Raw genomic sequence first — 13,854 nt, 5'->3', positions numbered from 1 at the left:
CGTTTCCGAGAATTTGGCAGCAGATCCAACCGGCCTCACAACCGCAGACCACGTGTAACCACACCAGCCCAAGACCTCCACATCCAGCATGTCCACCTCCAAGATCGTCTGAGACCAGCTACTCGGACAGCTGCTGAAACAATCGCTTTGCATAACCACAGAATTTCTGCACAAACTGTCAGAAACCGTCTCAGGGAAGCTCATCTGCATGCTCGTCGTCCTCATCGAGGTCTCGACCTCACTCCAGTTCGTCGTCGTAACCGACTTGAATGGGCAAATGCTCACATGCGATGGCGTCTGGCCCGTTGGAGAGGTGTTCTCTTCACAAATGAATCCCGGTTTACACTGTTCAGAGCAGATGGCAGACAGAGTGTGTAGCGTCGTGTGGGTGAGCGGTTTTCTTATGTCAATGTTGTGGATCGAGTAGCCCATGGTGGTGGTGGGGTTATGGTATGGGCAGGCATATGTTATGGGCGAAGAACACAGGTGCATTTCATTGATGGCATTTTGAATGCACAGAGATACCGTGACGAGATCCTGGGGCCCATTGTTGTGCCGTACATCCAACAACATCACTTCATGTTGCAGCATGATAATGCACGGCCCCATGTTGCAAGGATCTGTACACAATTCTTGGAAGCTGAAAACATGCCAGTTCTTGCATGGCCAGCATACTCACCGGACATGTCACCCATTGAGCATGTTTGGGATGCTCTGGATCGGTGTATACGACGGCGTGTTCCAGTTCCTGCCAATATCCAGCAACTTCGCACAGCCATTGAAGAAGAGTGGACCAACATTCCACAGGCCGAAATAGACAACCTGATCAACTCTATGCCAAGGAGATGTGTCGCACTTCATGAGGCAAATGGTGGTCACACCAGACACTGACTGGTTTTCTGAGTCCCCTGACCCCCTCAATAAAACAAAACTGAAGATTTCAGAGTGGCCTTTTCTTGTGGCCAGTCTAAGGCACACCTGTGCAGTAATCATGCTGTCTAATCAGCATCTTGATGAGTAAGGTGGGATGGATTGTTTTGGCAAAGGAGAAGTGCTCATTATCACAGATTTAGACAGATTTGTGAACAATATTTCAGAGAACTGGTTATTTTGTGTATGTGGAAAATGTTTCACATCTTTGAGTTCATACCATAAAAAATGGGAGCAATAACAAAAGTGTTGCGTTTATATTTTTGGTCAGTGTAGGAAGCTCTTTGTCTGGGTTCTTTAGAAAAATTATTACGTCATCTGCAAAGAGGCCAATTATCTGTTTTTTGTTGCTTATCTCTATTCCTTCTAAGGCACCGTTCTGTTGAAGAGCTTGAGCTAACGGTTCGATGTATAATGCAAAGAGCGTTGGACTTAAACAACAGCCTTGTCTGGTGCCTCTTTCTAATTTTATTTTATTTGACAAATCTCCATCTACTTTTATTCTTGCTGTTGGGGCTTGATATAATGAATTAATAACTTTAATAGAATTTTCATCAAATCCAAATTTTTAAAGCACCAAGTATAAAACTTCCCAGCTAACACTGTCAAAGGCCTTTTCTGCATCTAGGCTAATAAGTGCAGATTTAATTCCCTTCTATTGTACATGGTTAATGATATGTAGACTTTTCCTATATTGTCTTGTGTCTGGCGTCCTTTATTAAAACCTGTCTGGTCTTCATCTGTTAGATCAGACACAAAAAGTTCAAATCTTTTACATAATATTGATGTATATATTTTAAAGTCTACATTCAAAACAGAAATTGGTCTGAAGTTTTGGCATAGTTTTGTATCCTTCCCTTCCTTAGGGATAAGGGAAACAACTGCTTCCTGCCATGAAGGGGGGATATTTCCTTCCCTTAATGTCCAATTAAGGCATCCGAGTAGTAAAGGTGACAGGTCACTTTCGAACATCTTGTATATTTCAGAGGGGAACCCATCACTACCTGTTGCCTTGCAGGTCTTTAGTTTTCCAATAGCATATTTCATTTCTTCGGTCTAAATTTCTGATTGTAATACTTTTGTTTTGAACTTCTCCTATTGATGGTAGATCAAGTGAGTTAAGAAAGCTCGTTGCACTGTCTACACTTGCTAGTAGGGGTTTTGAATATAAATCCTTGTAGAAATTCTCAAAAATGTCTAGTACTTCCTCTGGATCATCTGTTAATTTGTCTGTTCTGGGATTTTTGATACTAGTTATTGTGTTATTAGATTGTTGTTTTCTTAATCGTCTTGCTAGCAATTTGATTGCCTTAGGGCCTGAATCATGATACATTTGCTTAACAACAAACCTTGTTTTCTTTTCTATTACTTCACTCAAAATATCATTTATTTCTATCTTTAGTGTTTTAATTTGTTGTAGGATAGCTTGGGACTGACTTTGCTTGTGCTGTTTCTCTAGGTTGTTTAAGATTGCCACTTTCTGGTTGTATTTATTCTTTTTTTTTCCTTATATCTGGCTGATGCAATGGCTTTTAAATTTCCTCTCAAAACTGCTTTTAACGTATCCCACAGAATATTGGGGTTTACCTCTCCACTGTCGTTTTCTTAGATGAATCTTTTAATAGTAGTTATGGCCCACAGCAGCAGTCACTGACTGCAAGGACCATATTGTTTTCACAGTTGGAACGACGACTTCGCCGCCTTTCAGCGAGAATGTGACCCCCGCCGCATGCTCGAAAAGTCACCAAAACGTGCACACACCTGGGATAAATTGCAAATGAATTTTCCACAAAGTCAACGTCACCCCACCGAAGACGATAACATCACGGCTAGCGATCCCGTCAAAAAAATGAATGGGCCGAAAATCGCGTATGGGGCCCAACAAAATGTACTTCAAAATACAGTCGCGAAACCAAAACACACGTGTCGGGGATATCCCAAAGAAGTTTTGAAATCATTACGGGGCAGCCATACGACCTAGGCCTGGCGGCCATTTTGTGGCGAACTCTGAGAATTGGCGATTTTCGTGTTTTCCCACGATATGGGGAAACGACACTTTTTTGGGGTTTTTTTTTACGCAATTGCACACACTTGCTGCCAGCTCCAGTCTACAAACACCACAGAAGTGTCGTTGACCTTTGACCTTGGGAAAAGGCCGCCATCTGTAATTTTCTCAAAAAAGCACCTTTAGCACCAGATACAAACGAAAACTCGTCGTTGGAATTTTCATCAATCGTCTCGTAACTTTTCGGGCATCAACGGACAGCTACTCTGGACAAAATGTTGGAATTAGAAGTTGTAGATTTTGAACGGCGTGCGCGTGGCAAGCTAGCAAAGTGGCGCACTGTTAAAACTCCCATGCCTTTCAATGCAATACAGTTAAAATTGAATGCATGCATTCATGCCTGAAACTGAATACATTGAAAAACACTGGAAATGGACATATAAGGAATGTGGGCGTGGTTAGCATAAAACCACTGTTGCTAAGGACGACAAAAAGTTTACTTTTACCGATTTGTCCGAACTGACGTCAATCTGTTTGTCTTCTCAAGGGGACCAAAACATAAAATCAGAATCAGAATCCTTTTATTGTCATACGCACAGCTTTTACACCGACATACGAAATTACTTCCAGTGCAACCCGAACAAGATCAGACATACAACAAATACACATACAGTTCGAGTTTTACTGAGGCAGCTGCAGCGACTGCGCACCTTTTTCTTAGGATGGGTAAAGATGGTTACAATAGGTGGGTAGGGTGATGATTGGTGACAAAAAAAGTCGTATCTCAACACTGTGATACAATGTGTAGGTACAAGAAAAAAACACCGTCTGAACACAGAAGCACATATTCTCACAGCCACGCAGTACACAAGGATCACTGGGAGGGTTGGATAGGGGGGTGGGGCCCCCGCCTGTGTTACACTCCGCTCGCAGCTGCTCCTCACGGGCGCTCGCGTCTCCAGGAGTGCTCACTCGGGGGCGGGGGGTGAGTTCCGAGGAATGTCGAGGTCAAGGGGGGGGAAGCAGCAGCATCGGCCTTCAGCACAGCGGCGGTTTTCACACTCTGAGAGCGAATGATGTTTTGGTTGGAGCCAAGGAGTCTCAGCTCGGGGGGGGGGGTGTCCGATTAGATTAGATTTTCCGGCGCCAGCAGGTTGTTTGCTCTGCTGGCTGTGTCCTTGACTGGTCTTGCACTGAGAGGCAGATTGATTCAAAATGTGGGCAATTTAGACCAGTCTAGCCTCAATTCGGGCAGAAACGCGCTCCAAGTTGGTATCCATCTTCTGCACAAGTTCAAAGATCGAGAGCATCCTGCTTAAGTGGGCAAGACAAGCACAGAGCTTTTGATCCACTTGTGAAAGTTTCTCGTACTGAGTCTCTCCTCCCCGAAGAATCCTTCCATAGAGCTCAGACGAATCGCCTCTCTCCGTCTTCTGCTCCCAGACTGCTTGATAGATCAGAAATCCTCCGATCCCAATGATGAGGAATCCAATTATCATGAATCCAAAGAGGTACACATCCTCAACGTCTTCCACAGACAGCTGGGCCAGGCACACCAGCCTCCACTTGCCCCATGGATCGTTGGTGTATCCAGCCGCGTGGGTGCCGTCTGGGCAGGAAGGGTCCGCTTTCCCGTTCCTTAGTGTGGAAAAAACTCTGTCGATCGAATTCAAAGACCAGCTGATCAAATCCATCTTTAGAGTGTAAAAAGAGCAGGAGTAGCAGCAGGCAGAAAGATGCAGCTCCAGGGAAGACAGACAAAAGCTGGGGGGGGGGGCTGATACAGGAGGAGCGAGAAGAAAAGCGTCCGTCCTCGACAAGAGCAGGAAGAGAATGGTTGCTATGGAGATAAAATAAACAAAAAAGCCGCCATTTTGGAGAAAGTGGGTTTTTTATCAACTTATGGCATATGGCTCTCACCAATGGAGGAATGTGTTTTTCTGAGTCAGTTGATGATGCTGATCGCTATGCTAGCACTTTTAGCTATGTTAGCATATTTAGCATAGTTAGCATAATTAGCATTCTAGGTAATGTGTTTTTCTGAGTCAGTTGATGATGCTGATCGCTATGCTAGCACTTTTAGCCACGTTAACATAGCTAGCATAGTTAGCATAATTTGCATTTTAGGTAATGTGTTTTTCTGAGTCAGTTGATGATGCTGATCGCTATGCTAGCACTTTTAGCCCCATTAGCATAGTTAGCATTATTAGCAAATCCAGCCTTGACTAGCTTTTAATTTGTGGGCGGTGAGGTAGGTGAGGACGGCGGTGATGCGTAGAGTTGGCCGTGATGGCGGGTTGCGTCTGCGGGCCATACAACGCCGCTTGCGGCTTTAATTTTTATTTGTTCCTTCACAGTTCCCTTATTTAACATTCCTATGTTTAATCTCCACAACGTATTTCGTTTTCTGTTGTCTATATTAATTGTTAAAACACAGGGCTATGGTCAGAGACACTCATTGTACCAATTTTGCAGGATTTCACTCTATATCTATCACATGTGTTGATCAAGAAATAATCAATTCTAGAATAAACCAAATGTGACCCAGAATAGTAAGTATAGTCTTTTTCTAATGGATGTATTTCTCTCCAAACATAAATAACTCCCATTTCCTCTAAAGTTGTGTTAATAAATTCTGACAAAGGTTTATGCTGGTTCCTAACACTTGTGGTATCCAGGCTCTTTAGAGTTACATTAAGGTCTCCCCTGCACATCAATATACCTTCAGCCTCAAGTGCGAGCAAGATCTGTAGAATGTTTTTTTACTTCCGGGGGGGCATATACATTTATCATTGTAATTGGTTCATTTTGCAGTCTTCCTTTAACTAGTATATATCTTCCACCTTTATCTTTTATCTCTTTGTTACATTCAAATTGTAAGGAATTCGATATAAGGATAGCCACCCCTCTTTTCTTGTTTGGTTCATTAGAGCTATAAAAAGTGTTTCTATATCCCATTTGTTTAAATTTGTTGTGTTCTTGATCGTCTAGCTTTGTCTCTTGTAAAAATAATACCTGCGCATTTTCTTTCTTTAATATTGAAATAACCTTTCTTCTTTTAATGGGATTATTTAGGCCATTTACATTAAGTGTAACCGTTTTTATATTACGACCCATTACTTAATTTCTTCCAGAACTCAGAATGTACAGCCCAAAAAACATTGAACAAAAAGGCCAGAACGTGTGGCCCCAAAAAGAACAGAAACAAAATGATTTGCTTCCAAAACTGGAATGAACATTTTCCCTCGATGTCAGTGAGCCGCTCTCGTAATATTTTTTGTTGCTTTAGCGATTTAGGCCTCCTTCACCTCCATACTCCAGGTTTCCATGTCCGCGATGCGTTCTTCAGCCTCGGCAATCTGGGCTCTGTGCGTTTGGAGAGTTTTATTGTTTGTTGCTAGTTGTTGGTATATTTCTTGTTTTAATTCCTTGATTTCCATCTTGACATCTTCTGTAATTTGCTCCTTCAAGGAGTTCATGTCCTTTTTCATGTCAGCTCTTAGGTCGTGGATTTCCTTGCTAATGGAGTCGAGTCCACAGCGCATGGTTTCAGCTAGCTGGTTAGCTCCAGAGAGTTCGTCTCCGTCTTCTTTGGTTTTATCCACATTTCGTCCTTTCATCTCATCTTGTTTTTTCATTTTTCCTCTGGTTTATACTTCTCCTTTCATTGATCATTTCGCTCTGTTTGTTAATAATGATAATTTTGAGGAGTCTATTTGCTATTTTGTTGGGAGCAGCAAATGGTAAATGGTAAATGGCGTATACTTATATAGCGCTTTCTACCTTCTTACGAAGGCCCAAAGCGCTTTACAGTCACAGTCCCATTCACCCATGCACACACACATTCAGACACTGGCGGCGGCTCCGCTCCACTTGTGCCAACCTCCCACCAGAGGCAAGGTGGGGTTCAGTGTCTTGCCCAAGGACACTTCGACACATGGGCGGGAATCGAACCTGCAATCTTATGATCATGGGTCGACCGCCCTACCGCTGCACCACGGACGCCCGTACACGCCAGCAAATTACACAGGAATCACGTCCGCTTAGTCTGTTTTAATGTTATAAAGTTCTTTTTACAAGCTTTATGCTTTGTGGTTGTTTGTGGTCAAAGCATTCCTCACTTTAGATGAGGTACTGCAAAAAAATGTATAAACTGTTAACAAAGTTAATTAATACATTTATTAAGCTTATAACCAGTTTAGTAATATGGATTTTGAAGACAATGGTCTGACTTTAGATGTTAGTAAATCTTATTAACACTTTCAGGTATTTGCAAGACATCTATAATGCTTATAAATATCTTAGTAGCATCTCACACATTAATAAAGCCTATTATTTGTTAAGTTAGTTAATAAAACTTATGAAGCCTATTAACACTTAGGCTTGCGTGAGACATTTATAATGCTAATAAATGTCATACTAGAACCCCAAACAATAATAATACTTCTTAATTTATTAACAAAGGTTGTTAATAAATGTTATTAAGTTTATTAACACTTACACATTTGTTAGGCACCTATAATGTCAAGAAATGTATCATTAGCATCTTAAAATCATCCTAAAAATAATGCTTGTAAATGTTTTAACTAAGTAATTTAATTAACCTTATTGAGCCGGTTTAGCTCGTGCTGGTTTGCGGCGCCTTCCGTCCGTGAAACCAGGGTTCAAATCCGGGCTGCTCCCTGTTCCCTTCTCTACTTCTGTGCCGGTCCCAAGCCTGTTTGCTTTGAGAAGGTTGCGTCAGGAAGGGCATCCGGCGTAAAACATTGCCAAGTTTACCATGCGACTAGTTCGCTGTGGCGACCCCTGTTGGGAAAAGCCGAAAGAGAAAGAAGAATTTAATTAACCTTATTAGACTTATTGCTAATAAATGTCTTACTAACAGCCTAAAAATTCTATTATAATGCTTTTTAATGTGTTAACAAAGCTTGTTTTTTTTGTTTTTTTTTAACAAAGCTTGTTAAGGAATCTTAATATGAAGTATTACCGGAAACTATAACCTTAACTATGTGAACAAAGTAAACAAAAAAGGTGGAGGAGTCGCAATTTATGTTAAAAAAATACAAAGTTTACAGAAATTGATAAATTGTCAGTTGAAGTAGTTGGAATACTGGAATGCCTTACAATTCAAATATTAAACCAATCAGGGAAAAATGTCATCATAAGCTGTGTTTCTAGGTCGCCAGGGTCAAGCTTAGAAGTGTTCAGTGACTGGATGGAAAAGATGTTTAGCTCTCTAAATAACAAAATATTATACATCTGTGGAGATTTCAATATGGATCTGATAAACCCCAGCAAACATAAAGCCACCGACGACTTTATCAGCAGAATGTATGGAATGAGTTTCTATCCAACCATAACAAGACCCAGCAGAATCACTACTCAAAGTACTACTCTAATTGATAAGATATGTAAGGGTTAATGGCCGACGAAGTGTGGGTTATTACTTTCTTTTTTTTTTTTTTTTTTTTTTTTTAACTTGTCCTGTCCAACAGCTAGGCAGACAGATGAGAGCTGAGGGCCTCTTGTGTTGGACATATTTTACTTTAACAAGAGGGGTTATTAATCTTCTGACAAACCAAAGGTGTGACTGAACAAACCCCTTTTGTAATTGAGGCCAAACTTTATTCATTTCAACCATGATTGAAAATCTTTGGTGTTGGACCGGACGGAAAAGGAAAGAAGGGAAGAAGAGGGAGGGATGTCAGAGGGGGGGGTGATAGTGAGAGGGGGGGGTAAGACCATGAAGCAGCATAGAGCAGACAGGTTTACTGGTTGTTTATCGTTACGGTACAGTTCCAATGTAGTACAAAAAGGGCGGGGCCTGTTCACACACACTCAAATATTATCAACACACCTGCTAGCTGCAAGAAATGTTCACATGTCAACATGAACACAAAACAGATAGTGTTCACACACGCATACTTATGCCTTAAAACCAACTAGTGTGAAATCTTTCATTCATTCAATCATGCAAACTATTAGTGCAAAGGTGAGCTAACACCTGTGCTCAGGTGAGTGTTTATGTTCTTCTAAAATGGATGGTGGAATGTGAAAAGAAGGAGGAGGAGCGCCCAGCCACCCCCACACCCAGACCCCCGCCGCAGCAGCAGCGGCAGCGGCAGCCGGAATTCCCCCAACGCCACACGGGAACAGGCAGGGAACAACCGCCCCCTGGGCGACCAAGACCGCCACCCAGGCCAGGGCCAGCAGGACCGCCGCGTGGCCCCCAGAGCCAGAGAGCAGGGAGGCGCGGAGGGAAAGAGAGCGCCGCCCCAGCCCAGCCAGGAAAGCAGCCCCCCCCCGCCGCGCCGGAAGAGCCCAACGCAGGGCCCCACCGGAGAAGGACGCCCACAGCCCCAGACGAGCACCCCACCACCACCCAGGAGTTCCGGGCATCCCCCCGCCCCAACCCCAGGTACGAGCCAGGACCCCCCAAGGGAGACCCGCTCCGCACTCCAGGCAGCCACCCACCCGGCCCACGGTTGGTCCAGGGAGGAGCAAGGCAGGGGCCCGCCGCCCCCGCCCAGGAGGGGGGAACCCCGGGGAAAAAAGTGTGGCCCACAAGGGGTGTTATAAATATGGCCCGACCAGGCTCGGCCATGTTGGAAGTTTGGCGGGGCCCAGCGCTCAGGGGCAAGGACCAGGACCCAGGGACACGAACACCCCCGGTTCAGGTGTAATATGAACCCCCCCACCGTGCGGAGAGAGCACCGCCGGGCCCAGGGAGCCGGCACCCAAGGGACACGGCCGCCATCGCCAAGGGGCCCGCACCCCCCACCAGGGAAGGGTTAGGGGACAGATGGACCCAGGTCCCCCTCTTCCTTGCAAAATGTGTGTGCGTGTATGTGTGTTTGAGAGGGTGTGTGTGTGCATGTGTGTGTGATTATGTTGGAATGTATATATTGAAGGGGGAGGGGTGTGTGTACTAAGGGGGGTGCAGTTAAAATTGGCGAGTAGGGCACTAAGGGGACATCTCCTGATTACTCACAGTGATGTCCCCCCACCCTCCCCACCAAGGGGCCCTAAATGTCTAAGGTGCGGTTAAAATTGGTGGGTAGGGTGCCAGGAGGACATCTGCTGCTTGCTTGCAGTGATGTCCAAGCACCCCCCCCTACCAAGGACCCTACATGTCTAAGGTGCAAATAAAACCGAAAGAGGGGGGGCCCACTCCATACGGCAACCATAGGAGGGGGGCCACTGCCAAGTAACCCCCCCCCCCCCCCCCCCCAAGGCGCATCGCAGACTAGACCCCCCACCCCCTCACCCTAATATGAGGTTATATGAGGAAGGGGGTAAGTTGGGGACAGCTGGTCGACTGTGCCCCGGTGGTCAAACAGCTGTCCCCCAGCCCCCGCCCCCCCCCCCCCCCCCCCCAGCAAAGGGGCCAGGGCCACCCAGCCCAGGGGCCCCACCCCCGGAGGCGCCGACACCCCAAGCCCGGCACCACCCACCCCACACAGAGAGAGAGGAGCCAGAAAGCGTCGCCCCCCCCCCCCGGAGCAAGCCCAGGCCCCCACCCCCAGACGCCGGCCCTAGAGGAGCTCTGGTCAGGCCTTGGCGGGACCGAGGAGGCCAACCGGCCGAGGCAACCACTGATTGCCTCAGCGGAGACCCCGACCCGCTAGCCCCCCCGATCCGTACCAATAATGCCCCCCCCCCTCCCCCCCAGAACGCCCCCCCACAGGACAGGGCCGACAAGCCCCCCACCCCACACCACCCCGGACCCCCAGACCCCTTTCTAACGCACGCCGTGGAAGCCTATTGCTTCCGCAAAGTGCGTTAAAAAGTAATAATGCACACTTTGAAGGCCATTAACCCACTTATACCATGGTCACTTACAAAAGTAATACATATTAACCAGTTTTTAGTCCTTTATTCTTGTTTTTTCCCCGATTTGGATCGCTTTTCTCACAAAAGGCGGACTATTTGTTACGTGATGCGGCGCATAGATGTTACTCATTATGTAACGTCTAAATAAGCTCTGTGCTTGGAGCGGAACAACTGGACCCAAACGGCCACCGTAGCCGGTCGTCACATGATGTAAACAGATTAGGAAAGTAGCAACCAAGCCACAGACAAATGTAAAGCAACAATTGTCATATTTTTGAAGAGGAAAAAGGAGTCCAACTGTTTATTTGTTAGAATGTTTATTTTAACACGGCTGAAAACGTTTCTTACATGCTTTTTGGTGTCTCGTTATGAGGCATGCACCCTGTGCTGCTGTGACATCACCCTAAAAGCTACCTCGTAGTTCCTTAACAAGACAATGCCATAAAACCACAACAGATTAACCGGAGACAGGTCCATGGTTTTTTTTGCACGGTGGCGCAGTGGTTAGCGCTCTTGCCTCACAGCAAGAAGGCCTCCGGTTCAAGTCCCGGCTGGGGGACATGAAAAAACTACATCAACAGGGGACCTTTCTGTGTGGAGTTTGCATGTTCTCCCCGTGCATGAGTGGGTTTTCTCCGGGATCTCCGGCTTCCTCCCACCGTCCAAAAACATGCTACAAAGGTTGATTGGCAACTCTAAATTGTCCATAGGTGTGAGTGTGAGAGTGAATGGATGTGTGATTGAGGATATTCTACCCTGCGACAGACTGGCGACCAGTCCAGGGCATCCCTTGCCTACGCCCAAGTGGCCGGGATAGACTCCGGCAACCCGGTGACCCTGAAAGGGAATAAACGGTTAAGAAGATGAAAAAAAAGATCCATGGTTTGTCTCATTTTTTATTTTATTTTTCAGCTTTCTGCAAGGAAAACTAGTAGCTCTTCAGTGTGAGTTTTGCCGCGCCGTGGGTGGGAGTAGTGGGGCGATGGGGGGGTAGAGGTGGAGCACCAGGAGGGAGGGGTGTGGCACCTGTCACATTAAATTAGATGAAAAGGGTCTCCAGTTTGGGGGGAGGGGGGGGGCACACCTGTTACCAGTCAAAGTTTGATTTTCTCTCTGATGTCTTTGAGTCACTGGCTTTCCTCTACTGACTGCTTCCTGTTTGTTCTGTGTTCCTCGGCTTATGCTCACCTTTTGGATCTGCTTTGCTGACTGTTTGTCTTTGTTTGTAGTGAAGTTTGCCAACAGAAACCACTTCTACTGTGTTTTCTGAAAAATCCTTCTCCATTTCCCCTTCTCCTCCCAGCATACCACCGTTCTGCCTTTTGTTATCATCGAGATGAGGACGACTCACCACAAGTATCCCAGAAGGCTGTGGGGTCTGGTGGCAGTATGTGTCTTCAGCATGGCCTACATCAGCTGGTAAGGAGTTTCTTCCACATTTCCACCCAGAAGCCAGGACTGGATGATCACATTTACTGAAGTGAAGTCTGCTGCACTTTACTGTTTTGTTGTTCCTCACACTGTTGTGAAAAATGCTGAAATTGAGTTCACATGTAAATGTCCAACTGGTGCATCTAATGCAGTGTTTCCAAAGCCTGGTCTTAAGGCCACTGTCCATGCTTCCTTCTCAAACACACTTTATGTAGCCTATCATCCACCAATGCAGAGACCTTAAAGCAGCCATTGTGAGGATTGTGAATTTCTGTTTGGTTTTCGTCATGATCTGTTTTGAGTTGTCCCACAGTCACACCAGTTTTAGCTTTGCCACGATTCACAGCTGTCTTCATTTCAGTTAATTGCCCTCAGTCTGTTCAAGTGGTTTTCAGTTCTTACTTGTCAGGTCATCTGTTCTGTTCTAGTCTGCTTTGTCACCCTTTTTGATGCTCCCATGGTTTTGTCATGTTTTAGTTTATGTATCAAATGTTTTAGTTTCTGTCACCAAACCTGGTCTCCTGCATTTTTGGTGGTTCTACACCACCAGTTCCTGACGTGTTTGGGCTGCATAACAAGGAGAACCTGAGAACCAAGGTTCACAAACACTGAGCTGTGTTTGTGATGTGATCCAGACTATTTCATAATTTTAGTTTAACATGCAACCACCCCCACCACCACTAACAAGTCTGTATGAAACACTGACACAGAGCTATGTCTGCTTTCAGGACCTGCTGGGTGCACCATGTGACTGGTGTGTGGGTGTACCCAGTTCTGGAGCGCGTCTCCTCCATTGCTCGAGCTGCTTTCTTCGGGACCATGACACTATTGATCTTCATTCTCTACGTCCTGGGGGAGATCCTCAACAGCTACATTTGGGAACAGCCACAAAAAGGCATGCATATGGCAACAGCAGCAGAGACTGGCTGAGCTTTAAGTTCAAAGAACATACACGTGCATAAACACGCACATGTACAAAGACATTCAGACACACACACAGGTCTGCAAGTAACCTAAAATCTTTGTCTTGTTAGATTTTATGGACAGTGTAAAACAAGAACATATCAATCACACTTTGCTCGTTTTGCAGTGTCTTATTTTTCATTTTTCTTTTGTGTCTTTTACAGAAAAGGTTAAAGATGAGTGAAGCCTCCCCGAAAGCAACAAAGGAAGACAAGTTTCGCCCACTCGGGACTGCAAGAACAAAGCCAAATGTGCAAGATGTTTATAATCCAAAAAACTAAAACAGAAAAAGAACTGTTTTTTTCTCCAGGAGTCTCTGCATCAACATAAATACATGTTGTAAGCGCATAAATACAATGGGGAAAAAATATTTGATTCTCTAATGATATTTTCATATTGAATCTGCATGCTGTCTAAAGATTAGAAAAGTATCCAATGCTCATAGATACACTGTCAGAGACAGAATTTTAAAAGAATCCAGGAAATCACATTCTTTGATTTTTAAAGAATTTATTCTTATAATAGTGCAGAAAATAGGTATTTATCTCCTAAAACCTAACAAGAACCGACAACAAGCTTCTCACAGACCTATTGCTTATTCTTTTAAGTCCCACGCCAATCATCTTTTGATCTATTTTAAATTTGTTCCTAGAGGTCTTTTAATTATGATTGTGACGTTTTTAGCCTAAATT

The 13,854-nt window shown here is 45.0% G+C and overlaps 1 protein-coding gene across 1 annotated transcript in view; it reads left to right on the top strand.

Annotated features, from left to right (window-relative positions):
- The window catches only part of aig1 (androgen induced 1), a 31,537-nt gene extending 18,005 nt beyond the window's left edge, over positions 1–13,532 (top strand). The window contains exons 4-6 of the mRNA XM_023953079.1: positions 12,072–12,187; positions 12,928–13,094; positions 13,327–13,532. Coding sequence (XP_023808847.1) covers positions 12,072–12,187; positions 12,928–13,094; positions 13,327–13,346 — 303 coding nt within the window. The 3' untranslated portion in view covers positions 13,347–13,532. The remainder of the gene's footprint in view (positions 1–12,071; positions 12,188–12,927; positions 13,095–13,326) is intronic.
- The last annotated feature ends 322 nt before the right edge of the window (positions 13,533–13,854 follow it).

Source organism: Oryzias latipes, chromosome 24, assembly GCF_002234675.1.
Source record: "Oryzias latipes chromosome 24, ASM223467v1".
NCBI classification, from domain to species: Eukaryota; Metazoa; Chordata; class Actinopteri; order Beloniformes; family Adrianichthyidae; genus Oryzias; species Oryzias latipes.
The sequence above is the reverse complement of the archived record's forward strand: the minus strand, read 5'-3'. Positions and strand labels throughout refer to the sequence as shown.